The sequence below is a fragment of the Bos mutus genome, chromosome 25 (genome assembly GCF_027580195.1).
Source record: "Bos mutus isolate GX-2022 chromosome 25, NWIPB_WYAK_1.1, whole genome shotgun sequence".
NCBI classification, from domain to species: domain Eukaryota; kingdom Metazoa; phylum Chordata; class Mammalia; order Artiodactyla; family Bovidae; genus Bos; species Bos mutus.
The window spans coordinates 16,722,216-16,739,460 of record NC_091641.1 but is presented as its reverse complement, the minus strand read 5'-3'; the positions used below and the strand labels follow the sequence as shown (position 1 = coordinate 16,739,460).

At 51.8% G+C, this 17,245-nt stretch overlaps 1 protein-coding gene across 1 annotated transcript in view; it reads left to right on the top strand.

Moving 5' to 3' along the window:
- The window catches only part of KATNIP (katanin interacting protein), a 229,622-nt gene that overhangs the window by 193,231 nt on the left and 19,146 nt on the right, over positions 1 to 17,245 (top strand). Inside the window, exons 16-19 of the mRNA XM_070362218.1 lie at positions 3,270 to 3,995; positions 5,033 to 5,238; positions 7,867 to 7,945; positions 16,153 to 16,330. Coding sequence (XP_070218319.1) covers positions 3,270 to 3,995; positions 5,033 to 5,238; positions 7,867 to 7,945; positions 16,153 to 16,330 — 1,189 coding nt within the window. The remainder of the gene's footprint in view (positions 1 to 3,269; positions 3,996 to 5,032; positions 5,239 to 7,866; positions 7,946 to 16,152; positions 16,331 to 17,245) is intronic.

Sequence of the window (17,245 nt, the reverse complement as noted above, 5' to 3'; positions counted from 1 at the left end):
GAATTCTCCAGGCAAGAATAGTAAAGTGGGTTGCCTTTCCCTTCTCCAGGGGATCTTCCCGACCCAGGGATTGAAGCGGGGTCTCCCACTTTGCAGGCAGATTCTGTACCATCTGAATCACCGGTATAGTAGGGATAATGCCAATTAGAGGGTTTGATCAACTCCACTTTAGATATCTGGAGTTGGAAGTGACAGAGTGGACATGTCTGGATGTTCCAAGGGATCGTGGAAATTGGAACATGGTACCCCAGGGAGAGAGGCCAGAACTTGGCTTATGACAGTGAGCAGGGCTTGCATGGGAGCCAGAAGCTGGATGAAGGGAGTGTTGGGGGAAGACAGGAGGGGGCTGAGGCGGTCTTGTGCAGCCAGAGTTAGAGCACCGGGAGGAGCGGAGGGCGCTGTGGCACAGAGAGAGGCGCTGTCGGCAGGCGAGAGTGGAGAACCAGGAAGAGATGTCTCCTGAGCAGGTGGAGGGGGCACCTACCTTGCCCGGGACGTCAAGCAGGGACAGAGGACCAAGAAAGATCGCGTGCTTGGAGTCATTGTGTACTTGGATAAAGTTGCTTCAGTGGAGGGGTGGTGGGAATTATAAGACTCTTAGGGATGCAAAGGACAGAAAACCACCAGGGGTTTGACTTCAAGCATGGCTGGATCCAGGGGATCATATAAGTGTCATCAGGACTCTCCAGCTCTCAGTTCACATCCACCCACTTCATTCTCAGCCATGCTCTCCCATCCCCACAATGTAGCCAATGGCCACTCCATCCCTCCATCCCACCAGCTCAGCATACATGCGTGTGTGCTAAGTCACTTCAGTCACGTCCGACTCTTTGCAACCCCATGGACTGTAGTCCACCAGGCTCCTCCATGGCATTCTCTGAGCAAGAATACTGGAGTGGGTTGCCATGCCCTCTTCCAGGGGACCTTCCCGACCCAGGGAGGGAACCTGGGTCTCTTGCGTCTCCTGCATCGGCAGGCCCATTCTTTACCACTAGTACCTCCTAGGAAGCAGCACCAATTTAAAGACAGCCTTATCCTTCCCCATAGTTCCTTTCATGAACCCAGCTTGGAAAGGTGCTGTCAGCATTCACCTAAACTGCATGGCCTAAAAGTCCAGGGTACCCAAAGAAAAATCGTATTTTTGTTCCAACGAGAAGGAGAAGTGGAGCTTGGGTTGGCAAAACGCAACAGCTTTGCACAGAGGAGCCGGGTTACAGGGGGTAAAGAGAGGGTGGGGGTCACGAGGATGCAGTGTCTGCAATGAAAGGAGGGATAAAATAGGACAGCAGTTGGAGGGAGCCACAAGATCAGGTCAGCTTCCTTTTTCTTTCAGGTAGGAGAGATTTATGCATGTCTGCAGGCAGAGAGAGGGGAGATGCCAGTGGGGAAGGAGTGATTGAAGATTCTGGAGAGAGGAGATAATTGATGGAGTCAGGCCCCCTGGGAGACAGGCAGAAAATGGAGTACAGGGCACAGGACGAGATGAAAGGAGAGGAAACAGAATGCCAGGGTCGCCAGCTGCTGTTTCTCCAGAATGACACCCCTAGGTGTCGGTTAGCCATGGCTTGGCCGGGGGGACCGGCCCCTGCTGGATGCACGTGCTGGGCTTTACTGTCCTACAAGGAGGAGGGCAGGGCCTTCGGAGCCACCCCCTGAGGGCCAGGCCCCTGTTCTCCACGTGCTCTGGACATAAACTCGGCTCTTGGAATCAATTTCATCACAAATAGAAGTAAATTCCTTACCTTTTAGTATACCTGGGTCATTTGGCTTTTTTAATAGAATTTTGTCCTTGATGATAAAAATAATACACATAGGGAACTTAGAAGAGAAGATGTCAAAGAAGAAAGTTCAAATCTTTCCTACGCCCCACCCAGGAATGATATTAACACGTTGGGACATGCTGCCCACACGAAAGGCCACATCTGAAATGGCATATCTGGCTTTCCGCCCCCCCCCCGCCCCCTCCACATAACATTCTTTCACAAGCCTTCCACCTGCCATTCGGCAGTCTTTGAAAAACTCTGTTAGGGTCATGTGATTGTGACAGCCTCCAGAGCAGACCCTAGGGTTGCTGACTCAGACGCCGCAGGCAGCCGCATCGCTTTGGGTCGGGTGAGTTTCTGAAGTGGAGATGACTTCCGGCAAAGGTTCTCCCACAACCAAGGAGTGTTCCCTTGATTTGCATGGTCGTCGCATTTTTAGAAAATCCAAAGTATATTGAAAAAATACTTGTCTCTTTGTAAAACAATGAAGTTCCAGACTCGGGTGACCACAAACAGTTTTTTTTTTACCAACCTGAATGGTGCCTGAGACAGGAGACCGGAGTCTGTGCCTGGACCATTCCTAGTCTCATCCCTGGCTCCGCCCTTCAAGTATCAACAGGGCCAGCAGGCACCGAGATAACCAAGAGCATCACACCACCCACCGGTGAAGAATCGGGGGGAGAGATAGGGAATTTGGGGTCAACAGGTACACACTGCTACATTTAAAATGGATAACCAACAAGGACCTACTATATACACAATGAACTCTCCTCAAAGTTATGTGGCAGCCTGGATGGGAGAGGAGTTTGGGGGAGGATGGATATGTGTATATGTATGGCTGAGTCCCTTTGGGGTTCATGTGGAACTATCACAACATTGTTAATTGGCTGTGTTGTTGTTTAATTGCTAAGTTGTGTCCAACTCTTTGCAACCCCATGGACAGTAGCCCACCAGGTTCCTCTGTCCATGGGATTTTCCAGGCAAGCATACTGGAGTGGGTTGCCATTTCCTTCTCCAAGGGATCTTCCCAACCCAGGGATTCAAACCTGTGTCTCCCGCATTGCAGGTGGATTCTTTACCACTGACCCTATGTTAATTGGCTACGTGTCCATGCTAAGTCAATTCAGTCGTATCTGACTCTTATCTCATGTCTGACTCATGTCTGACTGTAGCCGCCAGGCTCCTCTGTCCATGGGGATTCTCTAGGCAAGAATACTAGAGTGGGTTGCCATGCCCTCCTCCAGGGGATCTTCCTGACCCAGAGGTCGAACCCTCATCTGTTACATCTTCTGCATTGGTGGGTGGGTTCTTACTGCTAGCACCACCTGGGAATTGGCTATACTCCGATGTAAAAAAGTTTTTAAAAAAATACCCACGGTTTCTAGAATATGCCCCTGAGGGTGACCCCACCCAGCTGAGAGCCACCAGATGAGACGATGTGTAAGGGTCCCCACTGCCTCCTGCACCACTAATGCAGTCTCACCCCTCCTGTGTCCTTCCTTCCAGAAGGCGCCTGGTCCACCCGGATGCCGCCACGGCCCCGGTGGCACAGCGAGCCGGAGCACACCTTGCACGAATCGTGGGACTCCCTCACGGCCTTCGACCGCTCCCACCGGGGACGCATCTCTAACATGGAATTCCAGGGCGACATCCTGGACGAGTTCCTACAGCAGCAGAAAAGCAGCCGGCAGAGCGACCAGCCACCCCCCTGGAAGGAGGAGAAGCCGGAGCCCGTGAAAGGGCAGGACCACGGCTCCCCTGAGGCAGACGACGGGGGTGACTTCAAAATCCCTGTCCTGCCCTATGGACAGCACCTGGTCATCGACATCAAGTCCACGTGGGGGGACAGGCACTACGTTGGCCTCAACGGGATAGAAATATTCAGTTCCAAGGGGGAGCCAGTGAGAATCGAGAACATTCAAGCCGACCCCCCGGACATCAATATCTTACCAGCCTACGGGAGAGACCCCCGTGTGGTCAGCAACCTCATCGATGGGGTAAACAGGACCCAGGACGACATGCACGTCTGGCTGGCCCCCTTCACGCCTGGCAAGTCCCACTCCATCTCCATGGACTTCCTGCAGCCTTGCCAGGTCGCCCTGATCAGGATCTGGAATTACAATAAATCACGGATCCATTCTTTCCGGGGCGTGAAGGACATCACGATGCTGTTAGACGCGCAATGCATCTTTAAGGGAGAAATTGCCAAGGCCTCTGGAACCCTGACGGGAGGTATGGTATGGCTGTAAGAGTGTTCTTGAAGCCCCTACCCACTACTCGCTGAGGCTCTGAGGAGAAACTAACTTAGTGTCTGGCCAGTGACAGATAGATCCCTCTGCTTTCCTAGACCGGCCCTCTCCTTGCCTTTTGCTGAGGGGTGTGCAAGAGCTGGTCTTACTGTGATGCCTGCTCTGGGTACCAGCCTTGGTCAGCTTCCTAGGGCCTGAGTCTGACCAGGGGATTCCTTCCATAAGTGACTGATGGAGAGAGTGTTCTTGGGAGAACCTGTAGGACAGGGAGGGATGTAGGATGTGGAAGGGTTGGAAGAGAAGCTAGGAAGGAAGCTTTTTCAGGGAAGCCCAGCCTCAGCCTGATCCCAAGGGGAGCTCAGGAGTGTAAATTTCAGCATTTGTCCTGCCTTATGGCAAAGCAGCAAGGCTTTGGAACCCCCAGGCTCCCCTGGCGGGGGACATAACTCCCACACCCTTCCAGGCAAGGCCCCCTGCAAGGACCAGAGAAAGATCTGTGTGGAGCACCAGCAGGATCAGCTTCCGTGCCTCATGGGTGCCTGTGCAACATCCCTTATTTCATGACAGATCACAGTGATCCTCATTAGATTGTGCTAAGGCCCTCAGCCGTGTCCGACTCTTTAGGACTCCCTGGACCATAGCCCGCCAGGCTCCTCTGTCCATGGGATTCTCCAAGCAAGAATACTCGAGTGGGTTGACATGCCCTTCTCCAGGGAATCTTCCCAACCCAGGGATGGAACCCGGGTCTCCTGCATTGCAGGCAGATTCTTTACCGTCTGAACCCCCAGGGAAGCCACCCTCATTAGATTAGGTGCCTTCATTAAATCTGTATGGTTCTTACAATCCCTGAATTCCATTTGCAAAGATGTAAAGAAGAATAAGGCTCAGTTACTCAAATCAAAACCTGTTAGCGGGTTGGAATTTTCCTAGCCCAAAGATTGATGGATTTAGGTTCCCAATCTGCTCCTCGTTGCGATGTGGGATGAGCTGACTCTTGCATCTTCCCGGTCCCCCTGTCAGCTCCAGAGCACTTTGGCGACACGATCTTATTCACGACCGACGATGATATCCTTGAGGCCATATTCTGCTCCGATGAGACGTTTGACCTGGACGTGGAGAGCCTGTGCAGCCTGCAGAGCGAGGAGGCCCTGCAGAGGCCCAGCACGGCCGATGGCCAGGGGGAGGAGAGGCCGCACACCCAGGCCGGCTCGTGGGCTGACGACCAGGTAGGACTGGTGGCGAGGGGAGCGGTGTGGGAGCAGCGGGGACAGCACCCGGATAGATTTCTGCTCCTGACTCAGAGTAGAGCAGGAGGGATGAAGATGGATGTCCCGTAAGCTGCTGGCACTCCTGTTTTGACATTTCCCATTTTTCTGCTTCATTTTTTGTGCTGTGTGTCGTATTTCATTCTCTAATTTTTTTTTTTTTTTAACCAAAGTGAAGAAAGTATTCAAATTTTAATCAAAGCTGGGGAAATCAGTTCTGTGTCATCTCTGTAATTTAGAGGTTGGCAGTCTCAGGGGAGTTTTTGCTTTGGGTTGTGTTTTGATCACTCACTGTTGTTTTTGATGGAAGGGCTGCAAATGCTTTTAATAGGCAGACTTGAGAATTAAAATAATGACGATCCTGGCAGTCACTTCTTGGGCACATATCGTGATCAGTCGTGGAGCACTTGTCTTGGTGTTTAACCCTCCTCACAGCCCTTGGAGTAGAGATGATTAATAATATCCCTATTGAAGAAACCAAGGCTCAGACAGGCTAAGGGACCTATCCAGGGACACCTCGTAGGGGAGTAACAAGGCTCGAACTTGAATGCAAGACTCTACCAAGTCTGTGCTTTTCTTTTTTCAAATATTTACTTATTTTATTTGGCCAGACCGGGTCTTAGTTGCTGCATGCGGGATCTAGTTCCCCAACCAGGGATCGAACCTGGGCCCCCTGCGTTGGGAGTGCAGAGTCCTAGACACTGGACCACCAGAGAAGTCCCAAGTCTGTGCTTTTAATGGACTAATTGAAAAGGAAAGATGACCTTCAGGACAATGGTCAGCCCAAGTCAAAGACCAGTGGTCACGGTGAAGAGATGCCAGGGTCTCCAGGGGTGTTCTTGAGGCCATAGGAGAAAGAGGACATAGTTAAAGAGGGTGGGGAGAAGAGTGCAATCAACCAACCAGGAACCAAAGACAAAAGGTTCAGCTACAGGAAGGTCACGACCAAGACGGGGCAGTGATACGGCTTGTCGACCGCACTGTGTTCACAGGTTGCAGCCTGCAGGGGCCCGCAGAGCACCACGTGAGATGGGGAAGGGGCGAGGAGAGACCCTGTCCTCCCCTCACCAGACAAGCTAGCTCATTGCCAGTGATTGTCCTGATTCTTTCATAGAAAGCCAGAAATCTGGATTGTTACGTAAAATCTCCCCAGTAAAAAAATGTTGGCCACCAATTCATAGTATTTTCAAACCTTCTGCAGGCCGCAGAACATGCCTGCGGTCCGGCTTTGCTGTGCAGGCCTCCAGAAGAGAGGGTCTCGAAGCCTTTCACTCACCCACCGTTTTCCACATGGTGAAGTCCCTGCTCAGGGACTCTGATCCAATGGAGTCCTGGGAGGGGCAGAGAGGGATCACTCTCTGCCTAGGTGATTAGGACAGCGAGCTCAGGGAGGTCATGTCAGGGCCACACCCCTAGCAGGGGGCTCACCTAGTGTCCAGGTCTGTCCATCCACCAGGGGGCTTCCTAGGAGACTCAGGGAGGTCAGGGGATCGGGGAAGGCAGGAGAAGGCACGTGGGCTTTAGGGCAGCAGTGTTCCCGGCGGTCCAAGGCATCAGAGGACAACTTCCGGCAGACAGCCTTCCTCTTGCTCCTCCGCATAGCCAGGCAGGGGCCTGAAGGGGCTGGACTGAGGGGTCATTAGGGTGTCATCAGGTACCCAAACACTGTCCCCACTAAAACTCTAAGATCCGGACAAGTGGCTCCACCTCTCTTTGCATCTCAGCTTTCCTGTCTAGGTCAGGAAGATCTCCTGGAAAAGGGAAAAGCTACCCACTCCAGTATTCTTGCCTGGAGAATCCCATGGACAGAGGAACCTGGTGGGCTACAGACCACAGGGTCACAAAGAGTCAGAAATGACTGAGCGACTAACACCTTCCCGTCTGTGAAGAACTATGGGCTCTTCTACCCTGATTTACAGTGCAGAGATCTAATGAGAGAAGTTTATGATTACACAGAGACCAAGGAGCAGGATTGTGGTGGCCCACTCTGTCTATAGACCAGGGGTTCTCTATCTGCCTGCCCATGGGAATCGTGGGAAGGTTTAAAAAATGCAGATGCAGGAGGACTTCCCTGGCGGTCCCGTGGTTAAGACTCCACACTGAAAATGCAGGAGGCATGAGTTCGATCCCTAGTTAGAGAACTAGGATCCTGCATGCCATGCGGAGCAGCCAAAAGATTTTTTTTTTAATGCAGATGCACAGTCCCCAGGGTTGAGAACCGTTCTGTATGTTTGAATTCTTTCTCCTCCTTCCCTCCATCCCTCCCTCCTGATCTCTCTCTCTCTCCCTCCTTCTTCCAGCTCACTGGATAAACTAGATACAGTCCTTCCCTGGTCCAGAAAATCTGATCACCTGAGCTGATTAGTGTCCAACACCTCCCCTAACAGTTAAGAGCTTCTGGCAAAGACATCAAATGCAGGAGGGTTTCTGGGCCAGTCACGGGGCTCCCACCAAGGCAGAAAACAAAACACCGGAAAAGACACCGGGACTTACCTGGGGCACGGGGTGGGCAGCAGTAGCTGGAAGAATGGCCAGTGAGTATCACTAGAATCACCCCTTCCCTCTGCTTCTCCCCCACCCTGTGTGCAGGGCCTGGAGCCAGAGCTGTCCCCCAGTCCCCCTGTCCCTGATGTCACCACACCAGAGCCGGGCATCTACCACGGCATCTGTGAGTACCTGGGGCAGTGTTGCAAGAAGGAGGACCTTCGGGGGTCGGGGGTGGGGAGGGAGTCATGGCCGCTTGGGACAGGGTTTCCCGGGACAGTGGAGGAGATTGTACCGTGTTCAGAGACACCAGGCCCTGGGACAAGTCAGGGCTGAAACCAGCTGGTGCTGGGCTCATTGGCTTTGGCAGGGCTGCAGCCCTTCAGAGGAGGGGTCCTCCTGGCAGTGTGCCCTCCCAGAGGGCCACACACAGACATCTGATGTGTTAGCTGCAGCCCTGACCCCAGAGTCAGTGGGAGCCCCAGAGTTATAGAGCAAGAAGACATAAGAGCTGGAGAGACCTGGGCATCTGTCCATCCAGGGTTCAAGTTGCCCCTTCAGACTGGGCCGCAGAGCAGATGCTGGAGCAGAGGAAGCCTGCATCCTCCCAGCTCCAGCTGGGGTGAGGCATCAGGAGTACCGGCCCAGGTGCCCACTCTTCTAAAAAGTCAGAAATCTGGATTTTTTATATGAAGTCTCCAGGTTTTTAAATGTTGGTGACTAATTTTATAAAAATGTGAAAACAGCCTATGAGCCAAACATAACACACATGTGTTTGCCCAGCCGGCTGCTGGCTGGTGGTCTCCAGGCAGATCCCATATGGGTTTTGCTGTGTCTGTTCTCTGTCCTCGGCCCGTGTGCCCCTCGGGCCAGGTCCTCTCTGACTCGGCACACGTCCCCCACCTCTGCCTGAGTCCTCGGGGACCCTTGGGCCCCAGTCCCACTGTCTGTGGTCTCTGCCTCCCGTTCCCTGTTCACAAGGCTCTGCCAGCTTGCTCGCTGCTACCTCCCCTCCTGCTCTTTCTTTCCCCCTGTGCCCGCCATCCACCTCCAGTCATCTTCTGAGAGGAAGAGATGCGCCATGCCATCGTCATGTCCCCTCCCCACCTCCCCACCATCATCTCCAGAACGGAGCCTTAAGGTGTCAGAGTTTAGCCTCCTCTTTGCTCTGCTCCTCCCCTCCCCATCTCCTCAGCCCCTGCCCCCGCAAGCTTCCGTGCAGGCCATGCCCACCTGGTGTGCCCTTGCTCTCCGTCTCTGCCCTTTAAAAGGATGTCGACTGCCACTGTCTGGGTCCCCAAGAAGCAGCCTCTGAGATGATGGAGTTTACTGGGGCGTGCTCTTGGGGGAGGGTAGGAAGCAGGGCTGGGCACAGAGAACTGGGCCACGGGGCAATCACACCAAGGCCTCTGCCAGCCTGCAGGGAGCTCAAAGGCCCCTTGGAGTCATCTTGAGTAAGGGGGCTGGGCCTTTACACGCCTGTGTTAATAGGCCACCTTATACAGGCTGGGGAGGGGCAACGCCAAGTGTAGGCACAGTCGGGGGTCGGCAACACTCCCAGTCCTGATGTGTCACCCCTGGGGGTGGGAGGCGGGATCTTGGGGGTGTCCCACACTGCCCACCACACCCCCTTCTTAAGGCCTTGCTGTGACCCACTCCCATCTCCGTGGTGTCCAGTGAGAATTCAGCTCCCCCTCCTTCATTCCACAAGCACAAATCACCTCTGAGAAGAGAGGAAGAAGCCTTCCCTTTGAATCCTCAGCCCCTTACTTTCCAGAACTCTCTCTCAATTACTTTGGGACTTAGGGACAACCGAGTAATTTGAAAGCCAACCCAATGTAAGCCAAGGCCCAGTTTGAGGCTTGGTTTCATCCCCCATCCAGGCCCTGTGTTGGGGCTTTCCCTGCCTTCTCTCACTTCCAGCTCTTATTCTCCCCATTTTCCAGATGAAGTTAGGAAACTGAGGCTCCAAGAGATGGAGAAAGCCACCTGGGGTCACACAGCTAGTATGAGGTCAAGGACGGGACCGAGTCTGTCTGAATCCACAGTCCAGGTCCTCACCACTCAATACACTCCAGAGAGGTCTTTGGGAAGAGTCAGCATCTCATGAAACTGGGAGACAGCAGTCATTTCTGGTTTAGTCTGGGCTCCCCTAGGTTGGTCAGGATTCGGGGTGGGGAGCTGGGGATAAGGGAAATTGAATTCAAACTGAGTTAAGCAAAACAGGAAATTTCTTAGCTTATGTAGCTAAAAGGGCTTCCCGGTGGCTTAGTGATAAAGAATTTGCCTGCAGTACAGGAGGCGGAGGAGACAATCTGTGGGTCGGGAAGATCCCCGGAGAAGGAAATGACAACCCACTCCAGTATTCTTGCCTGAAGAATCGCATGGACAGAGGAGCCCAGCAGGCTACAGTCCATGGGGTCGCAAAGCATCGGCCGTAACAGAGCACACACTCGTGCATGTAACCAGGAAGGTCAGGGGTTGCTAGTTTTCCACACTGTTGGATCCAGGCATGCAAATAATGTCATCAAGGCTTGGTGTCTCCCTCTGTCTTTCTGCCCCACTTCTCGGTCTCTTGTCTGTCTCCCATTCAGACCCTATCCACGTGGGAGCTCCTTGAAGCTCCACCCTGTAATCCCAGGTAAAAGAGCTTTTGTTTCCCCGTAAGTCCAACAGTGTTCCTGGAATGTCTGCTGACCTGGCTCACGTGCCTATGCTTAACTAATCACTGTGGCTTACCTCGGTGGGAAGGGAAAAAATGGGATGGAAAACATGGATTGGCCTGGCCTGGGTCAGAGGCCCATCTTTAGAGCCAAGAGTCGGGAGTCAGCCACCCTGATGGTGCTTCAGAGGAGGCTAGAGTGCCGTAACCAGAAGAAGGAAGGAAGGAAGGCCGGCCAGAAGCATCCAGTGTCCCCTCCATCTGATGATTTCCTCCAAAGATGCTGTCTGTAAATGTTTTTCCTGCTGAACCAGCTTCTGACCTTTCTCAGAAATGTTATTTCAATGCCCTGGGAGTTTTGCCCTGGAGTACAGCTCCCAGACCTTTTTGCTACAAGAAAAGCATAATTTCTCTGTGTCTCTACTCAGCAGGATGGCAGAAGAACCTGCTGACCAAGGACCCTCTGCCCACTTTGAGACCTGTGATTTCCAAAGCTGCCTTCTCTGAACCTTTGGCTTTTTCCTCCCTGTATCCCAAATCCTAAATGTGCTCTCCTAGCCCGTGCAAATGAAAAGTGCTTTGATAAAGTGACCCGGGGGGGTGCATTGGGGTTGGTAAATACGGCCCATCCTATTAATGTTTTGAAAGGAGATATATGACTTGCTAATTTGCAGATGACACTAATTTTAGAAGTTTTGCAAATATCAGCAGTGATGAATAGGAAAGGAGCTGAGAGAGTTGAAACATGGGAGAGAAATAACAAAATTAATTTCCATTTATATAAATACTAATTGATACACCAGAGGAAAATGAATATGGAACATGGATATTAGCTCAAAGAGGAGAGTAATCGCTTTCGCAGCAACCCTAGATTAGATGGTATCTGAGTGCATCTCAGAGCCGACTCATCAGAAAAGACCCTGATTCAGGAGAAGGAGGCAGCAGAGGATGAGATGGTTAGGGAGCATCACTGACTCAGTGGGCATGAATCTGAACAAACACCGGGAGATAGTGAAGGACAGGGGAGCCTGGCGTGCTGCAGTCCGTGGAGTTGCAGAGTCGGGTACGACTTAGCAGTGGAACGACAGCAGTGCCTCTTGCCAGGCAAACAAAGTCAGGGTGGCTTGGGAGAGTCCGGGCACTGCCTCTTGTTTCGAGAGGGAGGTGGCCTTTCTCCCTCACAGGGAGCCCCCTGATCTAAGTCGGCTCCCTGCTGCCCTCCGGGCCTTCTCCATCTAAGGAATGTGGTGCCCGCAGCCGCTCTGCCCCTTGGGTCAGGAACGTTTTCTCTTTCCCTCAATTCCATCCAGGCCATTGAGAGTCCTGGCACTGCTGTCTGTCAGTCTGTCCACCTTGTCCCGGCCACAGGGATCACAACAGCGTCCTCCCTGGCCTCCTTATGGAGTCCAGCCCCAGTGAGCTTTCCAAGACACTGGTCAGATCGTGGCACCTCTCTGCTCCCAGATCTAAGCCTCCCCATTGAAGAGAAGAAAATCCAGACCTCCTGATGTGATCTAGCCCCCCACCTGCCCTTCTGATCTCATTTTCCTCCACCTTCTCCCTCGGTCACTTAGTTCCAACCACAAATCAAATGTGTTCCCATCCCAGGGCCTTTACCGTTTCTGTCCTCTCAGCCTAGAATGTTCTTCCAGAAATGCTACAGGATGGCGGCCTCCTTCTCATCACCCAGGTCTCAGTTTGAACGTCACCTCCTCCGAGAGGTCCTCCGTGACTACCCCCCCCACCCCTGCCTAGTCACTCCCTATCCCATCCCATCCACTTTTTTCCATGGTATTCATCGCTCTGTGGAACTATCCAATTTATTTTTGTTGTTGTTGTTGTTATGTGTTCATTGTCTGTCTTCACTGCAATAGAAGCTCTTAGAGAGATTTTGCTGTGTATTGATATTTAGCCCTGAATCTCCAGTGCCAAGAACAGGGCTTGGTTCCGTTGCTGTACAGACCCCATAGACTGCAGCACGCCAGGCTTCCCTGTCCATCACCAACGCCAGGAGCTTGCTCACACTTAGGTCCATTGAGCTGGTGATGCCAGCCAACCATCTCATCCTCTGTTGTCCCCTTCTCATCCTGCCTTCAATCCTTCCCAGCATCGGGGTCTTTTCCAAGGAGTCAGTTTTTCGCATCAGGTGGCCAGAGTATTGGAGCTTCAGATTCAGCATCTGTCCTTCCAATGAATATTCATGAAAACCCCATGAACAGTATGCAAAGCACTTGTTACATTAGTGGCAATAAATATTTGTTTACCATTGGCTGTGATTTTGGTGAAACTCAAACGATTGTATTTTGATTCGTTTACCTCCAGGTATCTACTAAACATGTACTCTTCAATCAATCATTTTTTTTTTAAAGCCTTAAATGACCATCTGTTTTCAGATACTGTTCTAGGATCTGGGAATAAAACAGTGAACACTGTCAACAGAGTTCCTGCCCTCAGGGAGCTTCCATCTAAGTGGGAAAGACTGATGAAAATAAATAAGCAAAATAATAAGCAAATCAATGAAAATAAAGAAGCAAATCAATGTAGAACATCTCGTTGGATGACAGAAAATAAAGCAGAATAAGAGTTTTGAGAGAGATGGGGAGGGTGCTATTTGAGCTCAGATGATTAGGCAGGGCCTCTCTGAGGAGATGACAATTGAACAATGAATATTCATTGGAAGGACTGATGCTGAAGCTGAAGCTCCAGTCCTTTGGCCACCTGATTCAAAGAGCTGAGTGATAGAAAAAGACCCCGATGCTGGGAAAGATGGAGGGCAGGAAGAGAAGGGGGCAACAGAGGATGAAACGGTTGGATGGCATCACCGACTCAATGGACATGAGTTTGAACAAACTCCAGGAGATAGTGAAAGACAGGGAAACCTTGTGTGCTGCAGTTCATGGGTCACAAAGAGTCGGGCACGACTTGGCAACTGAACAACAGCAGCAAAGGGTTTTGAGAGAGATGGGGGAGGGAGCTATTTGAGTTCAGGCGGTTAGGCAGGGCCCCTGGGCTTCCCTGGTGGCTCAGATGGTAGAGAATGTGCCTCCCCTGCAGGAGACCAGACTCCATCCCTGGGTCAGGAAGACCCCCTGGAGAAGGCAATGGCTACCCGCTCTAGTATTCCTGCCTGGAGAATTCCATGAAGAAAGGAAACTGGCAGCCTACAGTCCTGTGGCATCACAAAGAGTCGGATGCAACTAACACTTTCTCTTTCTCTGAGGAGATAACTGAACATGAATGTATCAGTTAGCTTCTGCTGCTAAACAAACCAGCCCCCAATTTAGTGGCCTAACATAATCACCATTAATCATGATTCATCATACTTCAATAGTGTGGTTGGGCGTTTCTTCACATCCGAGCGTAGCTGGCCTCTGTGGGGCCTGCTCTTGTGTCTGCTCAGCTGGCAGATGCACTGGCAGCCGAACAACCTAGGATGTCTTCAATTACACAGCCAGCAATTGGGAGGCTGGCCCGGCTCTTTCCCGTGGCAAGACTCCCAAGTGTAGAAAGATGGGCCAGAGCTCCCTGCACACGCACTTTACAGCCTCTGCTGGTTTCACTCACTTTTGCTTCTGTTCCATTGGCCAAAGCAAATCACATTGCCCAGACTCAGAGAGTGGAGAAATAGACTCCGCTTCTGTATGAGAGAAGCAGCAAGATCACGTGACACAGAGGCAAGGACTCAGAGGGAGGCATCTGTGGCTGTATTGCAGGCTACTGATGCTGTGAAAGGCTGTGATGCATCCAGAACCACTCTGGTCACCCATCTGTTTCATCTGCCCCCAAGATGCTCAGAGCTACCTTGGCATCATGAAGAGCAGAGGGATCTGAGGCCGAGTTATGAAACGTATGTTGGAAATGACAAGAGAGGAAGCCGTATTCCAGGGTGGTTTTCTGCTTTGGCCTCACTTCCTGGCCACACAGATATCTTCGACCTCCCTGAGCTTCTGCCTCCTCCTCTGAGCTGAAGTGTGTGGAATGCCGTGAATCCAGGCTTCCTTCTTCCAGTGCTACGGTGCTGGCATTCTGTAACAGTTGCAACAAGTGTGACTTCGGAACACAGCCACCCAGAAGAGCTCTAAAGTAGGCCCCCAATTCTCCAAGGGTAGAAGAGGTCACTGGACTTGGGCCTGCTGACGGGAGACCATTAGGGAAGAGAAGTTCCAGCCAGATATCAGACAGAGATTCATTCACTTTGAGCTTTCTGGGCAAATGAATGACTCACCTGGGAAGTTTTACCTTGGGACCACAGAAATTCACTCCTAAATGCTCCCTGATGATCCAATGGTTAAGAATCCGCCCTGCAATGCAGGAAACTCGGGTTTGATCCCACATGCCATGGAACAGTTAAGCCCACATGCCACAGCTAGAGTTTGTGCACTGCAATGAAAGATCCCGCATGATTCAGTGAAGATCCTGCATGCTCCAACCAAGACCCGACGCAGCCAAATAAATAAATATGCTTTTTAAGAAATGCTCCCTGATGGAGCAGGGGTGGAACAAGGGCAAAAGAATGGGGGTGTCACTTTGGATCACTTCCTTTCCCTTGAATCCACGTGAATCCTCGTGATAGTGGCCAATTTGCATAAAGTATGCATTTCTGACCTTGTGGCTTACTGGTGCAGCCACCTCCATGTAGTTAGTTATTTAATCTTTCCACCTGTACTGGGCTCCTACTATGTGGCAGGTACTGTGCCTGGCTCTGGGGCACCATGATCTAACAAAACTGATGGGATTTCTGCCCTCAAGGAGCTCACCATCTGACAGGCCAGATGGAAATTTACCAAAGAGTCCCAAGCTCACCATGGTGATCAGGGCACAGAAGGGGACATTCACAGTGGCATGCCGGCTGAGAATGGAGGCTTGATGTGGTCAGAGAAGTTGGGAGGGCTTACCTGAGGAAGTAAGCTGGGATCTGAGGGATGGGCACAAGTTAGCCTAGGCCGTGTGAGTTCAGGAGTGAGGAAACGGCATGTGCAAAGGCCCTGTGGTGAGAGACAGCATTGTGAACGTGAGGGATGGAAAGGCCATCAGGGTGGCCCCAGGGATCCTGGGCACAAGATGAGATTAAAGAAGTAGACAGAATCCAGATGGCAGGGATGCTGGTTGAGCAGCATGGGAAGCTATGCTAGGGTGCTAATCATGGGGTGGGCAACGTGACTGATGAGTGGATAAAGGACCTAAGGCTGTGTGCGGGGCTAACCCACACAGGTCCATTCATCCTGCAGACATTTCTTGAGTATCAGCAGTGACCCAGGCCCAAGGGCTACTGAGAAGAAAGGCAGAGCCTACCCTGAAGGCCCTTTCATTCAAGTCTGAGTTTTCCAGCTGGTAGAATACGGAGTCTGAAATCAGTTCTCTTGCCACCTCCGTCTTAGGTTGTCTTTGTTCAATCGCTCAGTCGTGTCCAGTGCTTTGCAACCCCATGGACTACAGCACGCCAGGCTTCCCTGTCCCTCACTATCTCCCGGAGCTGACTCAAACTCATGTCCATGAGTCAGTGATGCCATCCAGCCATCTCATCCTCTGTCGTTCACTTCTCTTCTCACCTTCAATCTTTCCCAGCATCAGGGTCTTCTCCAGTGAGTCAGCTCTTCACATCAGGTGGCCAGAGTATTGGAGCTTCAGCATCAGTCCTTTCAGTGAATATTCAGAGTTGATTTCCTTTAGGATTGGGTACCTCCTGCAGAATCTCTGGTGCTCACTGGACACTTCTCTTCCTGCTGCAGGCCTGCAACTGAATTTTACCTCCTCCTGGGGTGACCTACACTACCTGGGGCTCACCGGCCTGGAGGTGGTGGGCCAGGATGGCCAGGCACTGCCCATCAACCCGCACCAGATCTCTGCCTCCCCCAGAGACTTAAATGACCTCCCTGAGTACACAGATGACTCCCGGACCCTGGACAAGTGAGTGTCTGTAAGAAGCACAAGGTTCATGACAGCAGGGGCTGGGGGACCTGATGTGTGTTGTAACTTTCAGACTTAACCATCAACTGGCATCCCCTGGTATCTCCTATTCCACCTTCGTCCAGCCACCCCAAGGTCTGGGGTCTGCCCATTTTATAGTCAAGGGAAACTGAGGCCCAGGAAAGGGCCACACAGCTGGAAGAGGTAGACAGGATTAGAAGCCAGGCTCTCCTGTTTCCAGACCCAGCTGGGCTTTGTGTTTCCTCCATGGTGCTTGAAGTCCCTGGTGGCTCCGACAGTAAAGAATATGCCTGCAATGCAGGAGGTGCAGGAGATGTGGGTTCAATCCCTCAGCTGGGAAGATCCCCTGGAGAGGGGAGTGGCTATCCACTCCAGTATTCTTGCCTGGAAAATCCCATGGGCAGAGGCGCCTGGTTGGGTACAGTCCGTTGAGTCACAAAGAATGTTTGTGACTTTCACTTTACACTTTCATGGTGCTTAGCATGGGGCCCCAAACACAGTAACTGCTTGGTAAGCCTTTGGCTCTGTGTTTAGGCATGAGGGACCCAACCTCTTGGGGGCTGAAAACTTTCCCCTCCCTGAGGCTGGAGATGATGGCTGAAGCTGCACTTTCCTCTGCATTTGTCCAATTTCATAAGCCCAGGTTGAGTCAAGTCAGTAAGAGGACAAGCCTGGACACAGCATTGATCCACAGCGTTCAGGCACCCCTGAACCAGGACAGCTGTCAGGCTTGGGGCCTGCCTGCAGGTGTGAACAAGAAGAGTCTAGGGGAGCCAGAGGGATGAGAATTCAAATCCTGTCTCTGCCCCTTGCCAGCTAGTTTCTTAACTTCTCCAGTTATAATAATCATAATAATAACTGAAATTATAATTGCCATTTTGGGAGCACTTATTA